This window comes from Lampetra planeri, chromosome 6, assembly GCF_965212315.1.
Source record: "Lampetra planeri chromosome 6, kcLamPlan1.2.h2, whole genome shotgun sequence".
Lineage (NCBI taxonomy): Eukaryota > Metazoa > Chordata > Hyperoartia > Petromyzontiformes > Petromyzontidae > Lampetra > Lampetra planeri.
The window spans coordinates 13567636-13593769 of record NC_136112.1 but is presented as its reverse complement, the minus strand read 5'-3'; the positions used below and the strand labels follow the sequence as shown (position 1 = coordinate 13593769).

The following is a 26134-nucleotide window of genomic DNA, read 5'->3' as shown; positions in this document are numbered from 1 at the left end:
CCTGTTTTAATTGCTCAAATGTTTTCATTATGATTGTTGATATTAGTGCTTTAAATTAAAATGCTAAATCTACACGTTGAATACGGTCTCGTGATATGCACTGCTGTCCATATGCGCACATTATAGCATTGCAGTATACATGCCTTAACAGAAGATGTCTTAACAGTCTCTCATACAGTACAGTAATGATCGCAAATACGACAATAAAATGTTATTTCACGACTTTGAAATCGGCATGATCGTTATCGGGAGGTAATGACAGGGGAGTCAGCTTGCAGTACGAATGCACTGGTGGCTATGGAATGATCGAGAATTGGTGCGTGGCCAGGTGACGGAAGAGGACGGTGGAGTCTGCTGGTAGAGCTAGCGTCTAGAACCAGCTAGAAGGTTCAGGAATGGGGGCGTGGCCTCGGTCCATATAGAATGGAGATGAGCAGGAGACTCGGCTGTTGGAGTGGGGTCTCTTGCCTGTTCAAGTGAACGTGTCTTCAATAAAAGAAACCACCTCAAGAAAGTGTCAAGTCGTCATTATAACTGGTGTCAGAAGTGGGATCTTGTCATCATGTCACGATATAACCGTTGAGGGAACCCACCGGAAACGACTTCTGATGAGGAAAAGAGGGAGCGGAGACCCCCTTCAGCAAGCCCTGGGCGGCGGGGATCCGGTGAACAACACAGCAGGTGAGGACGAAGCTGCGGCGGCAACGAGGAAGGAGGCCGACCGACAGTAACAAACTACAGATGGATGGGACGAGGTAGCGGGACGTCTGGACTGCCTGTTGGCAGCAGTCTCGCAGCTCACCGTACAGCTTTTCGTGGCTGCGGCAAGATGGGGAGCAGCAGAGAGCATGGTGGGGATCCTAAATGGCGGCCAAGTAAACTACAGCTCCAAGTGCGTGGGAGAGAGCAACGGACCATCCACGGTGGATGACTCCTGTAAAGGAGTTTGTGCTTCCTCCATCTGATGGATCTGATGGATGGAGGAAGCACTGAGTGCCCTGCCTACCGCCCTTGATCACGACGCCCTCGCGGTTCCGAGCTGAGATGGCTTAATGGTGAGTGGACTAGTGGCCACAGGAGGTAATGACAGGGATCAGCCTTCAGTGCGAATGGACTAGTGGCCACAGGAGGTAATGATAGGGGAGTACGCCTGCAGTACGAATTGACTCGTGGCTACGGTAATGATCGAGAATAGGAGCGTGGCCAGGTGACGAAAGAGGACAGGAGAGTCTGCTGGTAGAGCGTCTAGAACCAGTGAAAAGGTTCGGGAATGGGGGCGTGGCCTCGGACCGTATATGAGATGCGCGGGAGACTCGGGGCTGTTGCAGTTGGGGTCTCCACCTGTTCAAGTGAATGTCTCCAACCAAAGAAACCATCTCAAGAAAGTGTGTCAAGTCGTCATTACAATTTTATGTACAAGGGTTGACAGGCAAGAAATCATTGTCATGAAAAAAAACTTAGGTAAACAAGCTTATTAATGCACACACTTTAGTTTGCACTCTAAAGTACAAAATCAATTATTGACTTCCAAATGACTCACATTTGAATGGCTTAATAAAAGTGGGTGACTTACATAAAAAAATGAAACATCAGAAAGGACGCCACATACTTTTATTCAGCACGTGAAATGTGATTAATTCTGGTGAAAATTATGTATTTTGTACTTGAGAGTGCAAATAAAATTGTGCATTGAAAGGATTGGGTTTTTGTGCTTCTGTCCATTAAGGAATGGTGCTTAACACTGCCTTCTCTTTTATTGTTTTTCAATATATGCGAGTGGCTGATTGGCAAGTGTAGCATTAGTGTGAGGAACACGAATTCATAGCCAGCAGGGGCATGAACATAATGAACACTTTCCAAAAGTAGTCAGGCGAATGGACATGGAGATATTAACTAAATTCTATTGGAAAACCAACCCCCAGGTTGGCATGATACAACATACCTAGAGGGAAAGGCTAATCACAAAGACTTAACCAAAATATAGGTTAGGAGGTATAAGTATCTAGACGAAGTCGGTTCATATACTTAATTGTAAACTGATAAGACGCCCCCAATTTAATCCTGCAATAGCATATTAATGGACAATGCAAACAAAACGAGTTATTTTAAACCACAAGTGCCATGATCTGATTTGAAATAGGAGTATTTTGTTACATTTTTTTTTTACAGAAATAAAGTAGAAAGCCTGGAAGTTTATTATGAACCAGTATGCATCTCGGCAGCGCACAAGAATAGTTGAAATTTATTTCAGAATTGTTCAATTATTTCAACAGACTATAGCAGATATTTTAAGACCCGAATGGTTCCAACTTTGCATCGGGCGATTTCCCTATTTCTGGAATCAGGAACGGTGGATGCAAAGTGTGTTGGCAGACCTCGAACCAGTAGATCTCAAGACTTCTATTGAGCAACGGAGAGTGTCAATAAGTGATGGAAAATGCCGTTGAAAGAGCACGGATTTTCCAACGCAACGCAGGCGGTCATAAGTTATTATTCTTCATACATGATTATATCGAGTCTCCACGAATTAAATAATTTTCGATCATTTAGAGTTTGTGTTTTTATTTGTAGGCAAAATAATCGGGTAGTTACTTATGGCTCACCCTGTATAAATGATGGGTTATAATTATATGAACAAGACTTGGGGAATGTTCTGGTAAAGTGGGATGCTCGTCTGTAAAATGAGTAGGGGAGAGATTGCAAGAAGCCATTTGACAAAATATTCAGCAGTTAATGTTTCTGGTAATGGAAACGTTTATTCCATGCTTATATACAAATGTTCTACCACAAATTTGTGATGGGATAAATCTATTTTCACGACTTGATAAAACAAATTTACAAATGACCGCAGTCAAATGTTTTTCTCATAAAAGCAGTATCAGCAATTCATAACCTGCATGGTAATTACTTCTCAAAATGTTACAAGACCGTGAGTCATAATGCACTGCAGAGTTTTACTCTAGTCATGAATAATCAAGAATTAAGCCATAATGGTCATTATTTGTCCTGGAAAGCCTCAACAAAAATCACGTTTTTTCTCACATTAGGATAATCAATTCCTTTTAGTGTTTTGTATGTGGGATAAGTGCCAGGAGAAAACCGGCACATGTGGAGAAGGAACACTCAAATTGCAAAAATCGACATGGAAGAAACGTACTATACAGGTAACCCCGGCACACCTACGACCTAATGTGTTGCTGGACACAATTCGAGCCGTCTAAGTCGAACCCTTATATCCCAGTTGCAATGTTATCAATTGGGGTTCCGTATCTGGAAACCCATTACATACCATAAAAATACCAAAATTGACCACAAAAATAAATGAAAATAACCCTAACATTTATTGCAACTTAACATAACTTTTACAAACATTAAGTAAAAATAATATTAAAATATACTTATATTTGAAAATTCTCAAGTACTTTTCTGCGTGACAGTTCCTCTTCTCAGACACAGAAGAGGTCGAAGATTCGAGTTTTCATCTCATGTGGGGGGGGGGGGGGTCTTACTATAAGAAAGGTCGTAAAAGTGTGGGGTTGCAAGTCAAGCCGTCCTAAGTCAGGGGTCACCTGTACTATTATACACTTGCCATCTCGACCAGCAGGCTGGGATTCTCGCAAATATGAGAAACTGCGTAATTCCGACTTTTTTGCTGAAAGGTAAATTTTGGCCAAGACATTACCAAGTTATGCCGTAAATATCGCCGTGCTGCAGCGAGGGTTTCATTGGTAGTTTCTTGAACCATTGACAAACATCCCAGTTCCAACAGATGCGTATAACTTCGAGCTTTTAAGCAAAAAAAAGTAAAACACAATCTGCAATGACTACTTGCGGTCACATCACATTTTTTTCATAAACAAAAGAGTAGGAACACTGCTACAGGTGAACAGTGCAGACAGGCGTTCACTGCTGGCATTACACAATGTTGACAATGCCTTGTGTGGTATAGAGTACATCTTACAATCTTACACTGAAATATCCATAACTGTACACGACTAGAATTCTGCATCAGGCCAGATACCCGTGAGTGCCCATGGGTGATCCACAAGCTGGTTTATTTCGGGTCTGAACAAAGTCTGTACTATTGATTGCGGGTCACGTTCATTGTAGGTCCTCTTTGTACACGGCTCTTTAGCTTTCTTAACAGAACTTTAAACATTGGGTGACACATTTCAAACTTGAAATGCACATTTTCACTTTCATATAAACATCTGGACTCATTCTAAGTAACAGCCACTGCATACTATTGGCAAAGTACTATGTCAATAGCTCGTCTTTAATGGATGTTGTTGCTGAAACACCGCGAGAATGTAACCAGATGTAAATCATCACTGAATATTTGTTGCAGGTTTTGGTTAGATTACAGGTCAATAAGTTACACCTGTGCAGGACTGCTGTATATCACTGATATTAATAAACACAATGACGGTTGTATCATGTTCTCAGCCTGTTTCCACACCAGTGCACCACCCAATTGCGTGTAAGCTGTCATCAGCAGGTTAACTCTATATTTTGCCACATGCCCATGACAAATCGCTTCTATGGAGGAGTTTCACAGTCACAGGATATTATTCCGGATGCAAGCCACAATCGTAACACCGCTGTCACTTTCCATCGCCACTCGCCTTGCACGGTTCACTCTGCGCCTTCTCCTCCATGTATTTCTGGAGAGGAAAATCATCATCATCAGGGTGTGCTGGCAATATTATACATCAGCAATAGTTTATTAGACTGAAACACCATCGGTAACGATCTAGCTAAACACAACTCTTGACACACAAACAGCCATCACACACACCTTTTATGCCACATTCAACTTCCAGTGCTGCATATTTACTGAGATAATACATTTAAAGAAATTAACACACTCATCGACCAGCTGAAATTACCTGATAAAAGAGCCACACAGTATGGAGGCCTTACTTAAAAGCAGACACAAAGGTCCATGGGTTCTGTCTGTATATGTAACTCAAATCCAATGGTTCCTATTTTAAGTCTTGAGTTCTATGTTCATCTGTGTGTCTGACAGTAAGCCAGTCCTTTGTAAGTGTATGGGCTATCTGTTTTGAGTCCTGACTAGAACTCGGCATCAATAACAATACAATTAAAGTTCTCTTAGAAAATAATCAATGACCTCACATCAGCTATCTACTGTCCATCTGCTTGACTCTGATCTCTATGTTAGTCAACAGACACAAAATCTTGGGTTTCATTCTTGACTCTAAGCTGTCCTCTCCTCACATGTCCTTTATGTGCAAGACCATCTTCGCAAAATTTATCGTATCCGTGACTCTCCAATATGGCTGTAGAAACAATAATTAATGAAATTGTAAAATCCAGGCTAGACTACTACAATTCTGTTATTTAGTCTGTTGTCTCTCATCCAACGTTTACAGTACGTTCAAAACGCAGCTGCAAGAGTACCCACTCATACCCGTAAGCATCATATTGTAATGTTGTGACCTGCCCCGACTGGACATCTGTGAAAAAGAGCTTTATAACTCATCAGATTCCTCCAGTAAGAATATTCTGATATTACCCCCATTTTACGATCCGTCCACTGGCTACCTATGTAGTCCAGAATCACCACAAAGATTGCACTCACGGTTTTACAAAATTCTTCACGGGTTAGCCCCTGCCGATCTTTCTCCTCTGATTTCAGTTTACTCCCCTCCCCGGGTTCTCCGTTTATCTTCTCTAGATCTGCTCTCTAAAACCAATGGTGGACGAGCTTTCTCATTCGCAGCCCCTGCAGTCTGGAATACCCTCCTCCCAATGCATTATCCGACAAATCATTTCCATCATATTATAAAAATCTGACGAAAGGCATTTTTAGTCATCCAGGCATACGCTGAACAATGAGTTAGTTACATAATGGACATTTGACCGACTGGTATAAATTAGTCTAAACTTCTTGGCACTCCACCGGCCTTCCTGTGAAGGTTTTCTGGCTTGGTTGGGAAGTTGGGATTGTGGTCTCAGATGTTGTAGGCCTCATCCACTCATCTCTCTGTTGTAAAAAAAATTATGCTGTTGTGTCTTTTAGTTTGGTGCCATTTCTTTATTTGATTATTCATTTTTAGTTTTTGGTAGTACAGTTTTTATTTGCTTGGTATTGATTGTATGTGGGTTTTGGTGCCTATATATATATAATTAATCTACAGCATCATGGGCCGCTATTAGCATGAATGATTCTTTATAAAAATGTTATTATTTATTTGGATGGCTGCAGTTGTGACACAAGATGCCTTGTGTAACGTTGGAGGAAATTTGGCAAGCCCTGCCACCGGCACTGGCCAGATGGATTGGTAGCACTGCTCGTTTTTATTCACCGATCGCAGTACAGTGCCCATGATACATCGTACGGTGTAATAAATGCACAGGCGGAAGCAGTCAACATTATGATCACGAATATACAACTGATTAATTATTTCACTGGAGTCTGATGCTACTAAACTGACCACCCCCCCCTTCCCGCGCTGGGCTGACGTGCCTGGTAGTTCAGGTGGTGCTGGGCGCTTCTGCAGTGCTTAATCTTGGCAACTTCACTATTGGTGGAGAGGATGCGGCAGAGCTTGCAGTAGAAGCTTCGGGTGATGTACTCCCAGCCTGAGCACAGCAGATGGCTATTGTTAAAAACACCACGACCGCCACCAATGACTTGCTCGGGCCGCCCGTTGGTCTGCGGCGTGGCAAGAGGCAACTCCCTCATCCTCATCATCTGCGAGTCTCCAGCAATACAGGAAAACCTTGTCAAACGCGGCGATTACGTTCCTGGAAGAGACCATGTTGGGCAAAACTACGTTTGACAAATAACAGACCTTGTGGAGTCCGAAATTATCACCCCCCCCCCCTCCCTTATTGTTTAACTAATTGTACATGATTTTCCCCCAACTTGGTATCACATACAAATGATAGCATCGCCAAATTCCATCTCCAAAACGCGTGCGGTCTGACTCTTTAATCATGGCCCCAAGCGTAAGTTGAGTGGTGGTGATTGTTGTGAGAAAAAGCAGAGACAAGTAATGACTCGAGTGCAAACAGTGCAGTTGTTAGATAGGATTAGTACAGTACTACGGTGTGAATGAATCAACTGAGTATTATTTATATACCATGTGTGTTCTTTGTGAATATTTTTTGTGTGATAATGTAACACATACTGTACACAACACGCTCATTCATAAAGCAAATGTTGACACAGTGTCGCAAGCATCTAGCCATACACTAATTGAGGACGATAGTCATACGGACGGCTAGATGGCAAATCATTCGCGTTCAAGTGACAGTGTTAGGGGCGAGCGTCAGGCTGTTAGATGCGAGTGTTGGGCGTGAGTGCCTCTGTGCGGAGAGAGTAATGTCTCGAGGTGAAATTAAAAAATAAAACATCCTTTAGTACAGTAAGAAGGGCAGAAATCATGTAGAATTAGTTATATAATGAGGGAGGGGGTGATCAATTCAGACCCAGGAATGCAATCCATTTTTCCTGAGGTCAATTATTTGTCTGATTAGCATAGTTGGCTATGTAATGTGTAAAAGAAGTTCAACATAAATACATACATAGTCGAACGCGGTTTTGCCCAACACGGCATTTTACAGGAACGTAACCCCTGCTTTCGGCGAGGTTTTCCCATAAATGTTTACGTTAAATACACAAATGTTTCGAATTGTATTGTATATTTTGTTATTTATAACTTAATTTATATATTCAGGTGCAAGCCTATAATAGCAGCCCTCTGAAGGCAACTTTGGGATCACAGGCAATGTCCGAGAGCTGAAGTCTTACCAGGAGGGTCCTGCTGCGGGGTGTCTTTGTGTTCAGACGACCCCATTTCATTTGCCTGGCTTCTGGCTTCATTGACTGGCGGATTTCCCCCTTCACGATGCTCAGTGTCTAAGGAAGGACAGCGAGGAGAAAAGCAGGAATGGAAATTAAAAAAAACACGTGAATTTCCTCCACTGCGTTGCAATAGACAGCAAAAAATGTTGCTCAAATATCTGGCCAATGTCTACACTGCATCTCTGTAACGGACCCTCTGAATACAAGCACTCACATTCGTACGTGGCCTGTTGCAGACAGGCTGGGCATTAGCCATTCACGTAACGAGGACTACATCACAGGAACATGTTCACAAATTCTAATGCGTAACAGTATTCCCTCGTTATTCACGAACTTTCTATCCGCAAATTTTGGCAATCCGCGAATCGCATCTGGAACTCTACACGACTGCATCTCGAGAGAAAGTGATCAGATAAATTAATGACGGATAAAGTGATGAGAATGTGATGAGATAATTTTAATGTATTTAATAGCTTATTTTCGTAATTATTTTAAGTAATTCATTAGAAAGAGGGATGTCTGTAGGCCAATATAACTATTCCCAAAGTGTACTATTCACGAACATCTCCGGAACGTATCCCTCGCGAATAACGAGGGAATATGGTACTCAGTGTATCGCGCTTACCGGGAGGCTGCTTCTCTGAACTCGGAGCATCTTTCGGCATCGACGCATCCTCTACCTGGATCCTGGACTTCTTAGCTGCCGGCTCCTCCTCTGGGAAGGGAAGAAGAGCGACCAGAAAAAAGGGAAAAAATTATGATTAATCATGCACCTTTAATTACCATGGTAAAAAATATATATTTTACTTCACGGCTTTGCTCGTTCTCATTTCTCTCTCAAGGTGACAAAAGAGGAGCAATGCTGTTGATGCTACACCTCGCCATCAATTCCTCCAAGCACTATTCTGAGATCCTCATCATTGCCACTCAGCTTTAGAGCTTTCCCGAGGTCTGCAACCTCTGGGTACCTTAAGTTAATCCGACTCACTGACCCACCTGGATTCTCTCTCTTAGAGGTTTGGCCATCCCCCAGAGTCTGGTTTTCCTCTGCCTGGCTCTTGGCTTCCTCGGCGATGGGTTCCTCCTTTTTAACCTGCTCAGATCCAGCATGAGGATCTTCCAATCCTGTCAAAAGTCACTCATTAACAGTGACTCCACAAGTAAATATTCATCAAGTCAACAGGAACATAGCAACACCAAATTTAACATGGTGGCTTTTTGTGTGCAGTCATTCTCACTGGGTTGAAATAATTGGCTTTTCTATCCTTGAGAACCTGGTTTTATCACAAGTGGCTGCCCAGACTAAAAGCCAGCACCACTAACAAGCAAACACACTCGAGATTAGACTTAGATTGTTTACATTCCTTGTCAATCTACTCCTGAATGAAGGCCTCCCATGCCATGTCAGTCACAGAGGGTTGTTTGACCCCAATTCACCAGTGTCAGGATGACGAAAGAGACCCAAGGCTAGTCCATCCATTACTCGCCAGTGATGTTAATCTTGGCTGGGAATAGACCTGCGTATCACTGCGTTTAAAGAGTGGTGCATTAATCACTGCGTTACCGCCCAATCCTTATATTCCTCAATTTTTTTCTCAAGTTTCCTGTGGTGGGGAGATGTTACGTCTCACTTGGTTTAAATAATGCTTGAATAATATTTTATATGCAGAAGAACCAATTGTGGTGCACGAGAGTAAGATTCATTTAATAATAGAGGTTTTTTGGGTTAGATCATGTAAATATATAAATGCGTCGTTAAACCCACCACCACCCAACACAGCCAACTAGTAAGGGTTGTCACAAACAGAACGTTCCAATTCGTCACAAGTACAGCACACCGGTGTGTTGGAGAGCCAAGCCACAACATTTAGCAGCATCTGGTACTAGGAGGAGAGCATACAAATGGGCACAGACATCAGTACAACACAATTCAGCTGTCTACACTATACAAGATAAAGCCATCGGCACAATAAAACTATCATTACCCATGATCTATACACTATTAGATTAACGCCTTCCCAACTCGTCACAATGGAATACACACAGCCATGAATGCAATACAGAATTGGCATTACAGCAATTTTCTGGATTGAGGGGGTAAGTTTTAAAATAATGCTTACTAGAAAGCTCTCCTTCTGAGGCCTTGGCATCTTTTGGCATGTGATGTTCCCTTGGCTGCTTCGTGTCTACCCCAGACTGTTTTGTCTCTTCCCCAGACTGCTTCGTATCTACCCCAGACTGCTTCGTGTTTACCCCAGACTGCTTTGTGTCTACCCCAGGCTGCTTTGTGTCTACCCCAGACTGCTTTGTGTCTGCCCCAGACTGCTTCGTATCTACCCCAGACTGCTTCGTGTCTACCCCAGGCTGCTTTTTGTCTACCCCAGACTGCTTCGTGTCTACCCCAGACTGCTTCGTATCTACCCCAGACTGCTTCGTGTCTACCCCAGGCTGCTTTTTGTCTACCCCAGACTGCTTCGTGTCTACCCCAGACTGCTTTGTGTCTACCCCAGACTGCTTCGTGTCTACCTCTGGCTGCTTCGTGTCTACCCCAGACTGCTTCGTGTCTACCCCAGACTGCTTCGTGTCTACCTCTGGCTGCTTCGTGTCTACCCCAGACTGCTTCGTGTCTACCCCAGGCTGCTTTGTGTCTACCCCAGGCTGCTTCGTGTCTACCCCAGACTGCTTCGTGTCTACCTCAGACTGTTTTGTGTCTACCCCAGACTGTTTCGTGTCTACCCCAGACTGTTTTGTTTCTACCCCAGACTGCTTCGTGTCTACCTCAGACTGTTTTGTGTCTACCCCAGGCTGCTTCGTGTCTACCCCAGACTGTTTCCTGTCTACCCCAGACTGATTCGTCTCTACCCCAGACTGATTCGTCTCTACCTCTGGCTGCTTCGTGTCTACCCCAGACTGCTTTGTGTCTTGCCCTGAATGCTTCGTGTCCACCCAAGGCTGCTTCGTGTCTACCCCAGACTGCTTCGTGTCTACCCCAGACTGCTTTGTGTCTTGCCCTGACTGCTTCGTGTCCACCCCAGGCTGCTTCGTGTCTACCTCTGGCTGCTTTGTGTCTACCCCAGACTGCTTCATGTCTACCCCAGACTGCTTCGTCTCTTCCCCAGGCTGCTTTGTGTCTTGCCCTGACTGCTTCGTGTCTATCCCAGGCTGCTTCGTGTCTACGCCAGACTGCTTCGTGTCTACCCCAGACTGCTTTGTGTCTACCCCAAACTGCTTTGTCTCTACCCTAGACTGCTTTGTCTCTACCCCAGATTGCTTCGTGTCTACCCCAGGCTGCCTCGTGTCTACCTCAGACTGTTTTGTGTCTACCCCAGACTGCTTCGTCTCTTCCCCTGGCTGCTTCGCGTCTTCCTCTGGTTGCTTTGTGTCTTCCTCTGCCTGCTTTGTGTCTTCCTCTGCCTGCTTTGTGTCTACCCCAGACTGCTTCGTCTCTTCCCCTGGCTGTTTCGCATCTTCCTCCGACTGCTTCGTATCTTCCGCTGCCTGCTTTGTGTCTTGGTCTGGTGGCTTAGTGTCTTCCTGTGGCTGCTTCGTGTCTTCTTCTGGCTGTTTCATGTCTTTCTTGGCTGTCGGCTCCTCTTCACCCTGCTCAGATCCTAGGAGTTGGAAGATAGTTGTTAGTTTGTGGTATGGCCCCTCACTTCTGCTACAGCAGAGGATACAGACTAATATCTTCCTAATAGCCTTTAAATACACTGTCTAGGCAAGTGATGTTAGCAAGCACTTATGAAGGCCAGGACAGCACATGAGGGGATGGGTGGCCAACACCACGCCCGGCCACCTTTGTCTCCCCAAGTCTGATGTTTAGACACTGCACCTGATACTCAATTAAGGTGGAGTCAAAATCTTGGGTAGGATCAGGACCGGTTCAAATATTCACCACTATTATTGGTCATGAGCTAATATTAAACTTGGGTCGTCAGGTTTGGAGCGCAGTCAACTAACCACCACACTACCGCTCCCCAGTGGATGGGCACAGCAAGACTCCCAGAGTACAGCGAGACACCCACATCATCAGCAGCAGAATAGAGTGAATGAAATTGGTCAGGCATGGCAACACACCTGCAGTCCAGCATTGTGGAAGCAAGGGAGCATGGATATTTAAAATTGAGATGAGGGTGTAAATGAGGATCTGTTGTGTGGTTAGGGTGTTCTGGGAGTTAAGGCTTTTGTCAAGTGATATGAGAAGACTTCGGAAGGTGTTAACACTGTGACATTTCATAGGCACAGTCCAGTGCATTTGTAAATGTCTCACACTCACCAGGTACCTTCCCCTCTGAGGTCCGTGCATCTTCAGGCCTAAGGGCTTCCTCTGCCTGCCTCTTGGCTTCTTCACCTACCTTCTCTTCAACCTGTTCAGAGACACGGACTGGGGCTGGAACGGAAGACACCGGGGTGATGAGTGAGGCCATTTCTAGTGTTAAAGTTTGAGACGAACATTACAGCACGGTGGCCAGTCAAAAAGTGAGCCGAACAGTCACATACAATGCTGTGGGTGCATTATCGTCGCATTTCAGCTGTGTTTTTAGAAGTTTTACTGTTATTATTCACAAGAATTTGTGATCATCAAAATACATCGTAATGGGACACGGGTTTTGTATGGGATGGGATAAGTGTGCTTTATGAATTACGTATTGGATTCTCATTTGGATGAGGAAAAAGTTCTGTGTTTCAAGGGTCACCGCTACAGTATTTATCAAGGGTTGAAGTGCAGAAGTCACTTAGACTGCAAACAGCATCCTTGGCAGGAAAACTAATGTCAGCAATTTTGTTTTAATTCTCCCAACTATATTTTAATAATGCTATTGGTGTCTTCACACAAATTCCTATACGGAACTCTCCCAGTGAGCACACAACCACCGGTCCTGGAAGATGACATTACACAGAACCGCTCCTATAATCACTTCAATACAATTCTCGAAATGTTATGCATATGGCTCAAATAAAACTATTGGTGGCATGTAAATTCTCAGAAATGGAATGAAACAATTATTTTTAATTGAATTCAATAAAACAAGAGACTCATTGCAGGAGCAGCACAACTGTTGGACTCAAACCCGTTCTCTCACCAGGAGGCTCCTGCTCAGAGGTCTGGCTGCTGCCCGGTGTCAGAGTTTCCTCGATCTGGCTCTTGGTTTCGTCGGGTGCCAGCTTCTCTTCACCCTGCTTCGGGCCGATGTCAACACCTGGGAGTTGAACGACCACAAGAATGTGCACCGTTAGTAATGGCAGAGTTTGTGAGATTCGAAGTCTCCACACTTGAAAAATGCATTTGATCATCACAGGTGACTCTGGGATTGAGCCCAATGCTGGCTCAGTGCCTCTAGACATGCTCATTGGCTCTCTGAGCCACCTTGCCACTAACTTTCAGTCAAATTATGTCCTTTATCTGACAGAGCTTGTATACAACACATTTACAAAACAATTCCTGGTTGAGTATGCAAGAGACTGACTGAAATGTATCTGTTGTGATCCACATGTAATAGATCAACAGATCAGCGAACATTGGGGATTAGTGCCCTTGAATTGGTTTAGTTTTTATTTTACCAGGTAAGGCCCACCGATCGAAAAAGGTCTTGTTCAGACGCGACCTGGCCACAAATGATAGCTCAACGAAGTGGCTTATCACATTGAAATGTATAGCGGCCAAATACTCTCTGGTCGAGTCTTCAGACAATACACGGACATATCGGCATCGTGGGCGTGTGCACTGAATGTGTGACCCTTCACAAACATCACTCACTTGCGTCTTTTCGTACTCTGGACCGGGTGACCCTGGATGTTGGTGCCACCATCTCCACCCGGGCTTTCTTGGCTGCTGGACTGCGACTGCCCTGCTCTGATGTCAGCAAAGACATTTGAGATATACGGATATCCAGATCAGTCTCCACAAAACTTTAAAATCTCATAGCTTAAAATAATTTCATTTACTCAGGAAACGAGTCACAAAAATACTCGAGAATGGTCCGGCATCGGTAAGTTTGGACAATTATTTTTTATGTTTTGTATGTGGGAGGAAACTAGAGCACCCAGAGAAAAAACAGTAGGACAGGATGATGCTCAGAGGGTCACACGGATGGATTTACAAGCCACTTGATAGCCCCCTTGCGGCCAAGTGGATTTGGAAGTTGAACAAATCTACACAATCCATCAAGCATTGCCTTTAAAGTGCTGGATCACAATACCAGCGTTACACCAACCTACAGGATAGCACTACTCCATGCATACGTGCAGCTTAAAAGTTTTATTATGTTCACCAAATGATGGACATTTTTTTAAGGGATACTCTAAAATCAATTCGAGGCTTTAGTTCATGAAAATGTCAAGCACATTTGACTTTTTTAACCATTCAACAACGTTTTCTGTTCACTTGGACAAGTGTGGGGCTAGGGACAGCATTCAGTCATGGTTATAGAATTCATCAGTGTCACGTAACCATTTGCAAACAACACCCTATACAGTAGTGTCATTTGGAAAACATTGCTCAAAGAGGCCATCCTCCCGATATGCCGAACTAATAAAAATGTGATGGTTGCAGCTCTGAACTGTGCAGTGGATGAGGCAGCAGTCGACCACAACTGTGCAATAGCCTCGAATGTTCTGGGCTCGTGTGTGATCTGGCATTGTTGCGCTGCCGAGGAGGGTGTTTGTCATGTGAATGTCTGGGCGTATTCACTGAATATGGACTCAGAATTTCATCAGCATCGAAAAAACACGTTAGACATTTAAAAAAAATATATACTGCATATTGAGAAACATATTTTTAGTATCCTTAGAAAACTTTGTAAGCAGACCAAATGCTATGCCATGAGAGCCACAAAAGGGATAATAAAAATTCCGTCACACAAACCAACCCGAACAATATCCAGTTAAGTTATTTTTTTTTAAATAAGCAGACTAATTACACGTTATCAGCTTCATAAAGCATTCCATATATGATTGCCAAATAGTGATTAATCTGTGAGGTTAGATTTAAGATAGCGAGGATAAACGTAAACTGCAGGACGCAATGCCATTCCATGCAGCTTGAGACAGAAGGGAACTTCAAGACACACCCTTACCCCTTAACGGCACACTTAGAGTCGCGCTTCGTTGGCGTCCAGCACGGCGCCGGCCCCTCTTGCCCCCTCTACATCCCGGCTGTTTCTCCACTTCCTCCTCCTCATCCCTCGTCGCTCCGCAAGGAACCTCTTCCTTGATTGTAGATGGCGCCGCCATTGCGTCTCCCTGCTCGCCAGCTTGCTCGTCTGGCGTGGCCGGGTTGGATTCCACCGTGACACACACACTCGCTGTTCCCTCCATCTCTGTCGGTGCCTCGTCCTTTGCTGCCTTATGCTTTCCTTCTTCCTCCTGCCTCCCCTCCTCCTTGGCTTCCCCTGCTGAAGACGGTGCACAGGCATTGTTAAGAGCAGTGTAGCAGGTCTATAATGCACTGATGGTTGCTAAATTGAAGTGAGACTGGTACACTGTTGACATTTACAGCAGCACTCATGATCACAAAACCTGGTTAAATTATCACCTTTTTCCCACCAGTGGAGATGTTTACTACACACTGCACTAGGTGCTCATTTGAGGCTGAGTTGACCGAGGTAAGACCCAGAACCAGTTCAGATAATCACTGGTGTTGACCTTGAGCGGGAATCGAACCTAGGTCGCCAGGTTCGTAGTGCAGAGCGCTAACCGCTGCACTATTGCTCCCCTATAATGTAAACACAAACGCCATGACACATCATTCATTATTTTCAAATGTGAAATTCGACAAACATCAATTATTTTCCATTCTCACAACAATCTCAACCAGAGGATTTATGCCAGTTAACGATATCCATTTTGGGGAAGAGAGTAGAACAATTAAACTTCCAGAATAAACACCTCACTACAGACGTAAACATCTTCGCGTCTCCTAGCGTAGATACTCCTCGAAGATGGCGGTGTAATTAACCGCATCAGAACATCAACAGGCCGATGCCCATATCTCCTTCATGAATGGAAATTTCAAGACAAGCCACAGAACGACTGTGGCCATGCAACCCAAATTGCGGACCATACAAGTAGACCACTGTAGTCTGTGCTTCTTCAATGGAGGAATAGCAAAATTATACCAACTCTCTCTTGATATTCTAAACTATTTAGGTCACTTACAGAGTCGACATAGTGGGGTCGGGAAAAAAGCTCTCCATCAACAACATGCTCCACCTGGTGAGAAGAAACCTGAATAGATCAGGCGATTCTGATACAAGCTAAGACTTCAATAATCATGCTCCTCCTACTGTCATTATACAATCTGTTGCTGCGCTGTCAAGCATGCCACTGCTATTACTAGTGTAATGAGCCAAGAATGTCTGTGTGTAATGCGCGTGACATCACTCCACATGCCGCACCCCCCCCCGATCATTAATATTCACGAACGGGTGGATTTTTACACTCACGCAAGAAGGTCGAGCGGAAATATTTTTATCCGCAAATTCACTATAAGTTTGACGTTTATATATTGAAAGTGAATCTAACAAATAATTCTACGCAGCAACAAAGTGGATTTGGTGTCTTTATTTCTTCAAGCACTTGAGACGAAAGATAAGTCTAATTTATGCTTCTACATTATAGTAACAGACATTTCTCGGTGATTTTCCAGATATTGTATCGAATTCAAATTTATTTCAACCCCAGTGACCGAAAGCAGAAGAATAAAGTATCACAGCAGTGAATTTGAACAAATTAAAGGTCAATTATATACAGTGTTACAGCGACATGATGTGTTTTCTGACGGTAGTTTTGTGCAAGAAACACTGCCATTAATAGTGCTACAGTGAACTGCAGTGAAGTGTTTTATGACTTCGTTTTGTGGCAGATTCACTGCCATTAATAGTGCTACGATGAAATGCAGTGAAGTTTGATGACATACTTTTGTGCAAGATTCACTGCCATTAAATTTACACATGACACAATTATACTCTGCTCAATTTTTACATAAACATTACAGCTTCCAAACTAGGATGGGCAAAGAAGCTAGTATATTCATAATATAATTCATCTGCTGCTATACAAAAGCCACATAGTCTACAGCAAGTGATGTGTATCGTAACAAACTGCAAGCATGACGTGTACTCACTTCCCACTCCTAATTCGTTGTATGCATGTGGCCTATGGAGACTGGGTAAAAAGAGGGCTACTCTTAAGCAACAAATGGTGATGACATCACACATACAGTGATACCAAAATAAAGTGTAAAAGTTAAAATGTTAGGATGGGGATAAAAATCGAACTCTACCACCTCTGGACATCTTGGTTGAAGTTCCCATTTCTTGGGAATCATCCCAAAGGAAACGCTTCGGACCCTCACCTCTTGTAGAGGACGGCTGCCTTCCCGCCATCACTCCGCTTGGTGTTGCCTCGTCTTCTGTCAATAAAGTCACCGTTGTGGCTCTCTCGTCACCAGCCCGCGTGTTTTCTGGGTCTGCATCATTGCTGCTTTGTGGCCGGACAGAACCCCCTTCCGGTTCCACCATAACCTCAATTTTACCTTCGTGCATTTCCAGTTCCACATTGCCAGCTGCTGTCTTTTCTTCTGTCATCTGCACCAGTGTCGTCATCTCGTCTTGCTCCTGGTCCTTCGTTCCAGTCACGCATTTCTCTACCTTTTTCCTCGCTGAATTTCCCTTTCCATGCCAATTCTTTTCCATGAGCAGAGGAGCACCTTCTTGGTCTTGTTGTAGCACTTCATCCTCTTTTACCTCGTCCAGGGTTACCATGTTCTCCATGCTCAGGGGAAACCAGGTCTTCTCCGTGTTCTCAGGAGTCATCCCACCAACACCGCTGATCTGTTGCCCAAAAAATTATGTTTTTGGAAAAGAGATCTAGATTCATTGCCATACTGTGTTATGGTTCCATCAAGCAGTCACCTGATGCACAAATTGCGCATCAAAGACTCGGCGGCCACAAATCCCAAATCATCAAGCACATTGTAAACACGCGCCTGCTGCTGCTGCTGTCTTTACTCCTTTAGAGGAGGAATGGACGAGATCCACTCTTCTTCTGAACAGCAATTGAGTGGATAACAAATAAGAAATTACATATTTAATCTGCTATTAATACATACGAAAGAAACTATCAGTGATTTACTTAGGGTTTCTGGCGATATATCGTACGTTATAAAATCAAGAATAATTGTTTCATCTGCTATACAAAATATTGTCATATAGCGATTGTTACTCGGTTAACTTAACAAAAACACATTCTTGAAAACATATGAAATAATAATTCAAGTTCATAATAATTAATGGAATAAATAAGCTTTTACTAATTCGTGTTGAAATACATTTTCCAGATAAAATTGGCAGCAGAGTGCTTTTCCTCATTTTCTGACAGCATGTGTGATTTAAGCATGGTGGTGGTGTCCGTGATAGTGCTGGTGGCAATGGTATTGTTGGTGGTGCTAGCAGTATACACTAACATATTACCCCTTATGTGGCAGCGTACATTGTTCGCACATGACATTTCCATAAAAAACTTTACAAATCTTCATAGATATAAAAAATGTTTAGAATTAGAACTATCTTATAGCTAGTCACAAGATTAGAGCATGTAGGACCTTGATAAATGTAATAATCGAACATAACCTATTCTTAAACGTACAGCTCGAGGGATGTTTAATGAGCCCAAGAATGTTTGATTTGATTACTGCTAACATGAAGTTAACAAGGATGGTGGTGCCGAGTGGTAGTGTTGTCGGTGGTGATGCTAGTGGTGGCAAATGTATCGGTGGTGCTGGTGGTGCTCAAGGAATACACGAAAAATCACCTCTTCTGTGGCATCACATATTGCTGGAGTCTCTTCTCTCTCACGGAGGTTACTCTTGGATGTCTGCTCGCTCAAATCCCCTGCATCACTCTTGGTATCTGAATCCTGCTTCACGTCTGTGTCTTTCTTTGTACTTGAGTCCCTCTGATCATCTACACTTCTTGTATCCGATACTTTATTTGTGTCATCATTTTTCTCTGTACACGAATCTCTCTTATCATCTTCATTTCTTGAATCTGAGCCTTTCTTGGTGTGCATGTATTTTTTTGTATCGGAATCCCTCTTATCCGTACGTCTGGAATCCGAGGCTCTCTTGGTGTCAGGATCTTTCTCTGTACGGGAACGCATCCTATCATCCGTACTTCTTCTATCTGATGCTTTCTGGGTGTCAGCAGCTTTCTCCGCAAATGAATTCATCTTTGCATCCGTACTTCTTGTATTTGAGATTTTCCTGGTTTCACCGTATCTATTTGTACCGGAATCCATCTTATCATCCGTACTACGTCTTGTATCTGAGACTTTCTTCGTGTCAGTATCTTTCTTTCCATACACATCCCATTTACTAGCTGCTATTCTTGAATCTGAGCCTTTCCTGGTGTGCATGTATTTTTTTGTATCCGAATACCTCTTATCTACACTTCTTGTATCCGAGACTTTCCTGATGTCAGCATCTTTCTTTGTATCTGAACACTGACTATCATCTGTACCTTTTGTATCTGAGACTTTCTGGGTGTCGGCATCTTTGTATATACCAGAATGCATCTTATCATCCGTACGTCTTGTATCTGAGACTTTATTTGCGTCAGTATCTTTCTTTGTATCCAAATCCCTTCTATATGTACTTCTGGAATCCGAGGCTTTCCTGGTGTCAGCATCTTTCTCTGTACCAGAACGCATCTTATCATCCGTACGTCTTGTATCCGAGACTTTATTTGCGTCAGTATGTTTTTTTGTATACGAATCCCTCCAACCATCTACGCTTTTTGAATTAGAGCCTCTCTCGGTGTGCATGTATTTTTTTGTATCGGAATCCCTCTTATCTACACTTCTTGTATCCGAGACTTTCCTGATGTCAGCATCTTTCTTTGTATCTGAACCCTGACTATCATCTGTACCTTTTGTATCTGAGACTTTCTGGGTGTCGGCATCTTTGTATATACCAGAATGCATCTTATCATCCGTACGTCTTGTATCTGAGACTTTATTTGCGTCAGTATCTTTCTTTGTATCCAAATCCCTTCCATATGTACTTCTGGAATCCGAGGCTTTCCTGGTGTCAGCATCTTTCTCTGTACCAGAACGCATCTTATCATCCGTACGTCTTGTATCCGAGACTTTATTTGCGTCAGTATGTTTTTTTGTATACGAATCCCTCCAACCATCTACGCTTTTTGAATTAGAGCCTCTCTCGGTGTGCATGTATTTTTTTGTATCGGAATCCCTCTTATCTACACTTCTTGTATCCAAGACTTTCTTTGTGTCTATTTTTGTCTTTGAGTCTCCCTCAATGAGTCTGTCTCTCCTCTTATCCAGGTATTTTATGGTACCTGGGCCTCCCTTTGTATAAAGGTCCCTATTGCTAACTGCATCTCGCTTTGCATCTCTCTCCGATTCTTTGAAGTATTCTGTCCTGGAGAACTGCAGTGGGGAAATAAAACAAATAATTTAGGACCATAAAACGGCCTGTATGAACATTCACTTAATTATTCATTTGCCAAAGGAAACTTAACAAATGTGGCAGTCAAGCAGAACTGTTTGGGATGGTTCTACTGAAACTCTTAGGACACTTCAATGCCTTGTTCAGTTTGGTCAAAGGTCTTTAACGCTAAATATGAACAATTTTAGATACAGGCATTCCTCGACTTACAAACACTCCAACTTACGAACTTGGTTCCATGAGATTTTTTTACATCAACTTGTGAAAGTGAACTCGCACTTGGGAACTGAACCACGGAACTATTTTGTTCAGAAGAGCGATCCTCCGCGAGATGTAATGGGTCTCAGCCTCCCTCTGGAAATTAATGTGTGCAGGCTTGCCCCCATGTGCATGTCTGTGTGGGGGGAGCGGTAGTGCAACGGTTAGCGCTTTGCAATTCCAACCAAGTGACCCGACGTAGATTCTCGCTTACGATCAACACTAGTGACAATTAACCAAATAGGTCCTGAACATCCCCTGGTTGACTCAGCCTCAAATGAGTACCTGGTGTGGTGTGTAAACATCGCTAGTGAGAAGTCAAAGGCGGCCAGGCGTGGTGATGGCCAGCCACCCACTGCTCGTATTCCGCCGGCCTTCATAGGCACTGCTTGCTAAGTGCACTCGGACCAACAGTCTGTTAAGGCTACACGGGGGACCGTTGGTTTGTGTGCGAGCGCGTGCCGCCATGTGTGTGTGCAATTGTGGGTGGATCGTATAAGACTGAGCTCACTCCAGGGGTCGACTCGGTGGTGCTGGGACATTATTTCAGTGAGGTGTCTTTGTGCAGCATTTTGGTCCAAAGCAGTAGGCATAAGATTTATCGAGGTGGGTGATCTTTTTACCGAGGGAAGGTAAAAACATTTAAGCAATTGTGGGCACACCATATCCCAGTCTCATATTTATTTTGATTCCATCAGATCTGGGACATCATAACCAAAGTCCCAGATAAAAAACTGGATCTTATTTTCCCCACCCAATTTTAGACTGGTTGGGGGGAAAAGAAGGAAATATACTAATTGGCAGATGCATTAATGGAGAGAGAATGTGGGTAAGACCCAAAACTAGAAATTTCTGGGAAAGGTTTACGGGACACGACATTCCTCCTAGGAAGTGGACCCAGATATGGCGGGCCCAAGCTACAGACCCCAGGTCACTTTAATCAAAACCCATCCAGTTTAAGTTTATCCACGGGACCTATGTGACAGGACAGCTAAATTAACTAATTCCTCCCCCAAATGCGCTAAGATCCCGACCAGGCACAGTGCAGACAGACTCGCATGCCTTTTGGACATGCCTTGATATCCCTGGATTTTACTAGGATATTATGGACTACTTCAACCGTATTTCTGACATGGTGGTGAACCTTTCAGTTGACTCAACCCTATTGGGGTTAAGACCTAAATGACTAACAAAGTACCAGCACGCTCGACTCCAAACCTTCTACATAGCAGTGAGGAAAACTATTCTCACCGCTTGGGGACTGTGGCATAGAACTCTCCTCTCCCTAGTGGGAATGGAACATCTTAGCTATAAGTTAAAAGGGAAGGAAAGCGAATATAAGGCCATGCGGACCCGTCTTTGCTGAACTCAGCATGAATAACTGTGAAATTGTGGGCCGGAAAGAAGGGATAGGAGAGTTGGGGTGGACTCCGGACACTACGCCAACCTCTCTTCCACATAGTTATCGTTAAAATAAAATGTAACAAAAATAAGGTTGATGTTATTTTAGTTTGGGTCTTGTTTGGTTACATTATTTCCTCTCCTCCCCACATCCCTGCCATTTTCCCCTATTCCTTTTCCTCCCCCTTGAAATACTTTATCCCCGATCGTTTCCCCTGCCATAGAAGGGTGCCGAACCCAGGTGCTCTCGTCTGTTCCCTAATCACGAGGGTGTAGTTACTTTCTATATCAGTTGCACATCTGTTACAAGCTGTCTCGCCCTTCCCTGCGATATTGCTACTGTATCCTTGGCTCTTGGTTGGCATTGTGCTTCCTAGAATTGGGGGGGGGGGGCGGTGGGGAGTGGGCGAGTGGGGATTTGGCTGTACCACTCTGGAAATGAAAAAAACCTGGTGGGAGGGGAAGGCCCAACTATCGGGTCCAGGAGGGGATCTTTTTGGTCAACTTCCAGTGGTATCCAAAGTGTAGGCACTAGGGCAGGAGTGTCAATTGGACAGCAGGCCAGTTTGGATTGAAATGCACCTCCCGCAGGCCACACAGTTGGGCCTATGAAAATGAATAGCAAAATACGGTATTAATTTACCGATTTAAAATCTGAAAGCGTGGGAAAAGAGAGTTGATTTCTTTTTTTGCGGCTAGGCACACCAAATCCCCAATCTCAATGTACGGTTTAAATTCAGGTTGTGTTTAGGTAGAAGCTTTAAAATATATATATAAAATCATTCATACAAATTTAAGCACGTGGTGGGCCGGAGGAAAGGGTTTGGGGGGGGCTGGGTCCGGCTCGTGGGTCGTGTGTTTGACACCCCTGCTCAAGGGCGAGACCTGTGAGTCAGGTGGGCGGGTTTCTTATCTAACTCAGAGGACACTATACTCAGGGCGATACAATCATAGAACATATAGCTCTGAAACACGCAACAATGCAACGCCGACATTCTTTACTATTTAAAGTACACTAACCAGGCCCGGTTTCGTCGATGGGGTAATGTGGGGGGGGGCGGGGTACAAGAAGACCCGTCCGACATATCCAAACTATTTCAACCAAGTAATAAACAATTGTAGATCTAACTTAACAGCCATAACCATACACGAACTTTACTTGTCCGATACGGTAACGATGACTGGGGGGGGGAGGCAGTGGTGAAGATGTGGTTGTGAGGATGTAGGGGGCCGGAAGTGTATGTGCAGGGGGGAATTATTGAACATTCATGGCCGTCGTTTAAGCAGTTTTTCAGATGTCTAATAGCGGTGGGCCAGAAAATTATAACAATCAGAAAATTACAACAAATGTGAGACATAGGCTTTAACGTGAGACACAGCTAATCAGCACTCTCGGCTAACCAAAGCATCACCGATATGTGCCGTAATATGCAGAGGACCATTACCTTGTCCTTAATGGAACTTGAAGTCTCTCTTCTCCCCTTACTGCTGCTCAAGATCTGGGCAGGATCAGTGACACACAAGGGAACAAATTTTGTACAATTTTCAATGCTATATCTGGGTTGGTGATGTGGTGCACTCATACATAAGAGGTTTTTTTGGTTAGAGCACATAAATGTGTCGTTAAACCCGCCACCACCCGACAGAGCCAACAAGTAAGGATTGTCACGTAAACAGAACATGTCAATTTGTCACTAGTACAGCACATCGGTGTGTTGGAGAGCCAAGCCACAACATTTACAATCTGAGTACGACGTTTCACCAGTAATTACAACTAACTTCATCAGGCGGCAGCCAGATTTGTGGAGAAGTCCACATGTTTCAGTCTTTATAGAGACGTAGATGTGGTGACCACACTTCTGCGCTCTTGAGACAACGTACATTATGCATGCGAATTATGCGAACCCATTGAACTTGTCCTTCCTGTCCATTGTCAATATTAAAATAGCCTTACCAATGGTAATCCCTATTGAAGTATGGCAGCCTACATAGGCTTGCATTTAAATGTATTATTTGATGATCCTCTTCCATGCAGCAACTAAGTCGGTAACTATCCAAAAGGTTAATATTTTTTTTTTCCAATTTCGATAGATTCTCTAATTAATCTTGCCCAGTAGTAGCTAGTTTTGCACAATTTCAACGTTATCAATATCAATTGAGTGTCCTTGTTGGCACGCATATCAGTTACTCCATGCATGTTCTGCATGGAGTAACTGATAAACTAGCCAGATTTTTGGAAAAACAAAACATCCGAGTCAGATTTGGCACGGTACATAAAATACAGAAATTAATATCTGGTACAAAAGATGTATTACCGAAGCTACCAACGGAAGGTGTGTATCGGATTAACTGCACTTGTGGCAAATGCTATGTTGGGAAAACAGGACGAATAATCAGCGCAAGACTAAAAGAACACCAAATAAATATTAAATACTCCGTAATACAACTGTCCGCAGTAGCAGAACATGCGTGCCAACAAGGACACTCAATTGATATTGATAACGTTGAAATTGTGCAAAACTAGCTACTACTGGGCAAGATTAATTAGAGAATCTATCGAAATTAAAAAAAAAAAATATTAACCTTTTGGATAGTTACCGACTTAGTTGCTGCTTACTTAGTTACTCCCGCGATGTACGGTATTTTGATCATTTTAATTACTGGGCAGTTTCAATGCTCGTGTTATTTGATTTGGTTTTAGCATTCAATGTCCTGTTGATGTGTGCATCATTGTAACCATTCATTTGCAGCGCTTCTTTAATATGTTTAATTTAACTTCTCAGACTATCACCATCTTACACTTTCTTAGCCCGATGAATGCGCGTCTTAATAAGAGCAGATTTCTGTGCGGGGTGATGGTGTGACTGCATTCAGATAGGCATCAGTGTTTCGATAAACGCTGTGTTATTTTACCATTTTGACCCCGTCCGAGCAGAATACCCAGAAATGGTAGAGTTCTGTCAGCTTCCACTTCCGTGGTGAACTGGATGGATGGGTTTTGCGAGTTGAGATTTAGAAATTCGTTAAATGTATCTTTGGCGTGTGGCCAGACCACAAATGTGTCATCCACATATCTAAACCAAGCAGAGGGTTTTAGTGTACTTGAAGCTATTGCTTGTTTCAAAATCTGCCACATACAAATGCGCTATCACAGGAGACAAAGGAGAACCCATTGCTGCTCCTTCCTTTTGTTTATAGAAGTCACTTTTCCACAAGATATAGTTGTTCGAATTGGCATGTTCTGTTTACATGACAACCCTTACTAGTTGGCTGTGTTGAGAGGTGGCAGGTTTAACGACACATTCATATATTTACGCCATCTAAACTAAAAAAAACCTCGATTATGGATATTGGTATGGATGATATTGGCCACAAAGTGTTACAATGTGGTGCACTGAAAATTAACACAGCAGACACATGACAAATCTAATTCCATTTCTTGATTTGAAGCTTTCGTGACTGCAGGAATCAATACTCTTCAGTTCTTTCGGTAAAGTCACGCAGGTAGAAATAAACTAAAATAAATCACGACGTTTCGGAGGCAACACAAGCCCCCGTCATGAGGTGAGAACTGGCGAGACAACCGTTTAAGCAAGGGTTGACATACGTTTGAGAAGGAGCTTGTATACGTTTGAGAAGGTTTAGCAAGTCAAAGAGAATATATGTAAAAGGAGCTCAGGAACGAGCTTAGGGGAATAGATTCTTAGCAAGTTGGATTATAGTGCAAAGTTAATGAGCTTCCGTCATCGCATAAGAAAGGAGAATATGTAGAAAGGGCTTAGGGAAATAAGTTATTAGCATGTTGGAATTATAGTGCAAAGTTAATGAGCTTCCGTCAACGACTAAGAAAGGCTCATAAGAGAGAACGAGCTTAGGGAAAGAGAGTCGCATGTTAACGTTGATGAACTACAGTGAAGTCACGCCGGTAGACTGAACAAAGGCGGCCAAGTTGTCTACTGCGCTGTGGGGGAAGCAGAAGCAGCTGAGTGTCTGCTGGAGCAAGTGCCGTCTGCTGGGCTGTGAGGGGATCACAGCAAGTTCGGACCAACCTGGTTAATGACATCCTTCCAGTGGTTGTTCAGCTTATACCCATCTTCTCGGTTGAAGATGTCTCTATGTTTATATATCTGGATAGCTTCATGGACAAATCTTTGATGTAGGCCTGAAGG

The 26134-nt window shown here is 43.5% G+C and overlaps 1 protein-coding gene across 3 annotated transcripts in view; it reads right to left on the bottom strand.

Moving 5' to 3' along the window:
- Positions 1-1390: 1390 nt before the first annotated feature.
- The window catches only part of LOC144719560 (uncharacterized), a 34288-nt gene continuing 9544 nt past the window's right edge, over positions 1391-26134 (bottom strand). Inside the window, exons 6-18 of one of the 3 annotated variants that reach the window (XM_078595598.1) lie at positions 23411-23464; positions 18650-20287; positions 17193-17670; positions 14914-15231; positions 13596-13691; positions 12922-13038; positions 12114-12227; positions 9958-11448; positions 8834-8962; positions 8463-8552; positions 7784-7891; positions 6494-6609; positions 1391-4664 (exon numbers count right to left, since the gene is read on the bottom strand). In XM_078595598.1, coding sequence (XP_078451724.1) covers positions 4605-4664; positions 6494-6609; positions 7784-7891; positions 8463-8552; positions 8834-8962; positions 9958-11448; positions 12114-12227; positions 12922-13038; positions 13596-13691; positions 14914-15231; positions 17193-17670; positions 18650-20287; positions 23411-23464 — 4809 coding nt within the window. In that variant the 3' untranslated portion in view covers positions 1391-4604. Of the gene's footprint in view, positions 4665-6493; positions 6610-7783; positions 7892-8462; positions 8553-8833; positions 8963-9957; positions 11449-12113; positions 12228-12921; positions 13039-13595; positions 13692-14913; positions 15232-15371; positions 15888-17192; positions 17671-18649; positions 20288-23410; positions 23465-26134 lie in introns of those variants that run through there. The other 2 variants (XM_078595599.1, XM_078595600.1) reach the window with 2 other exon arrangements.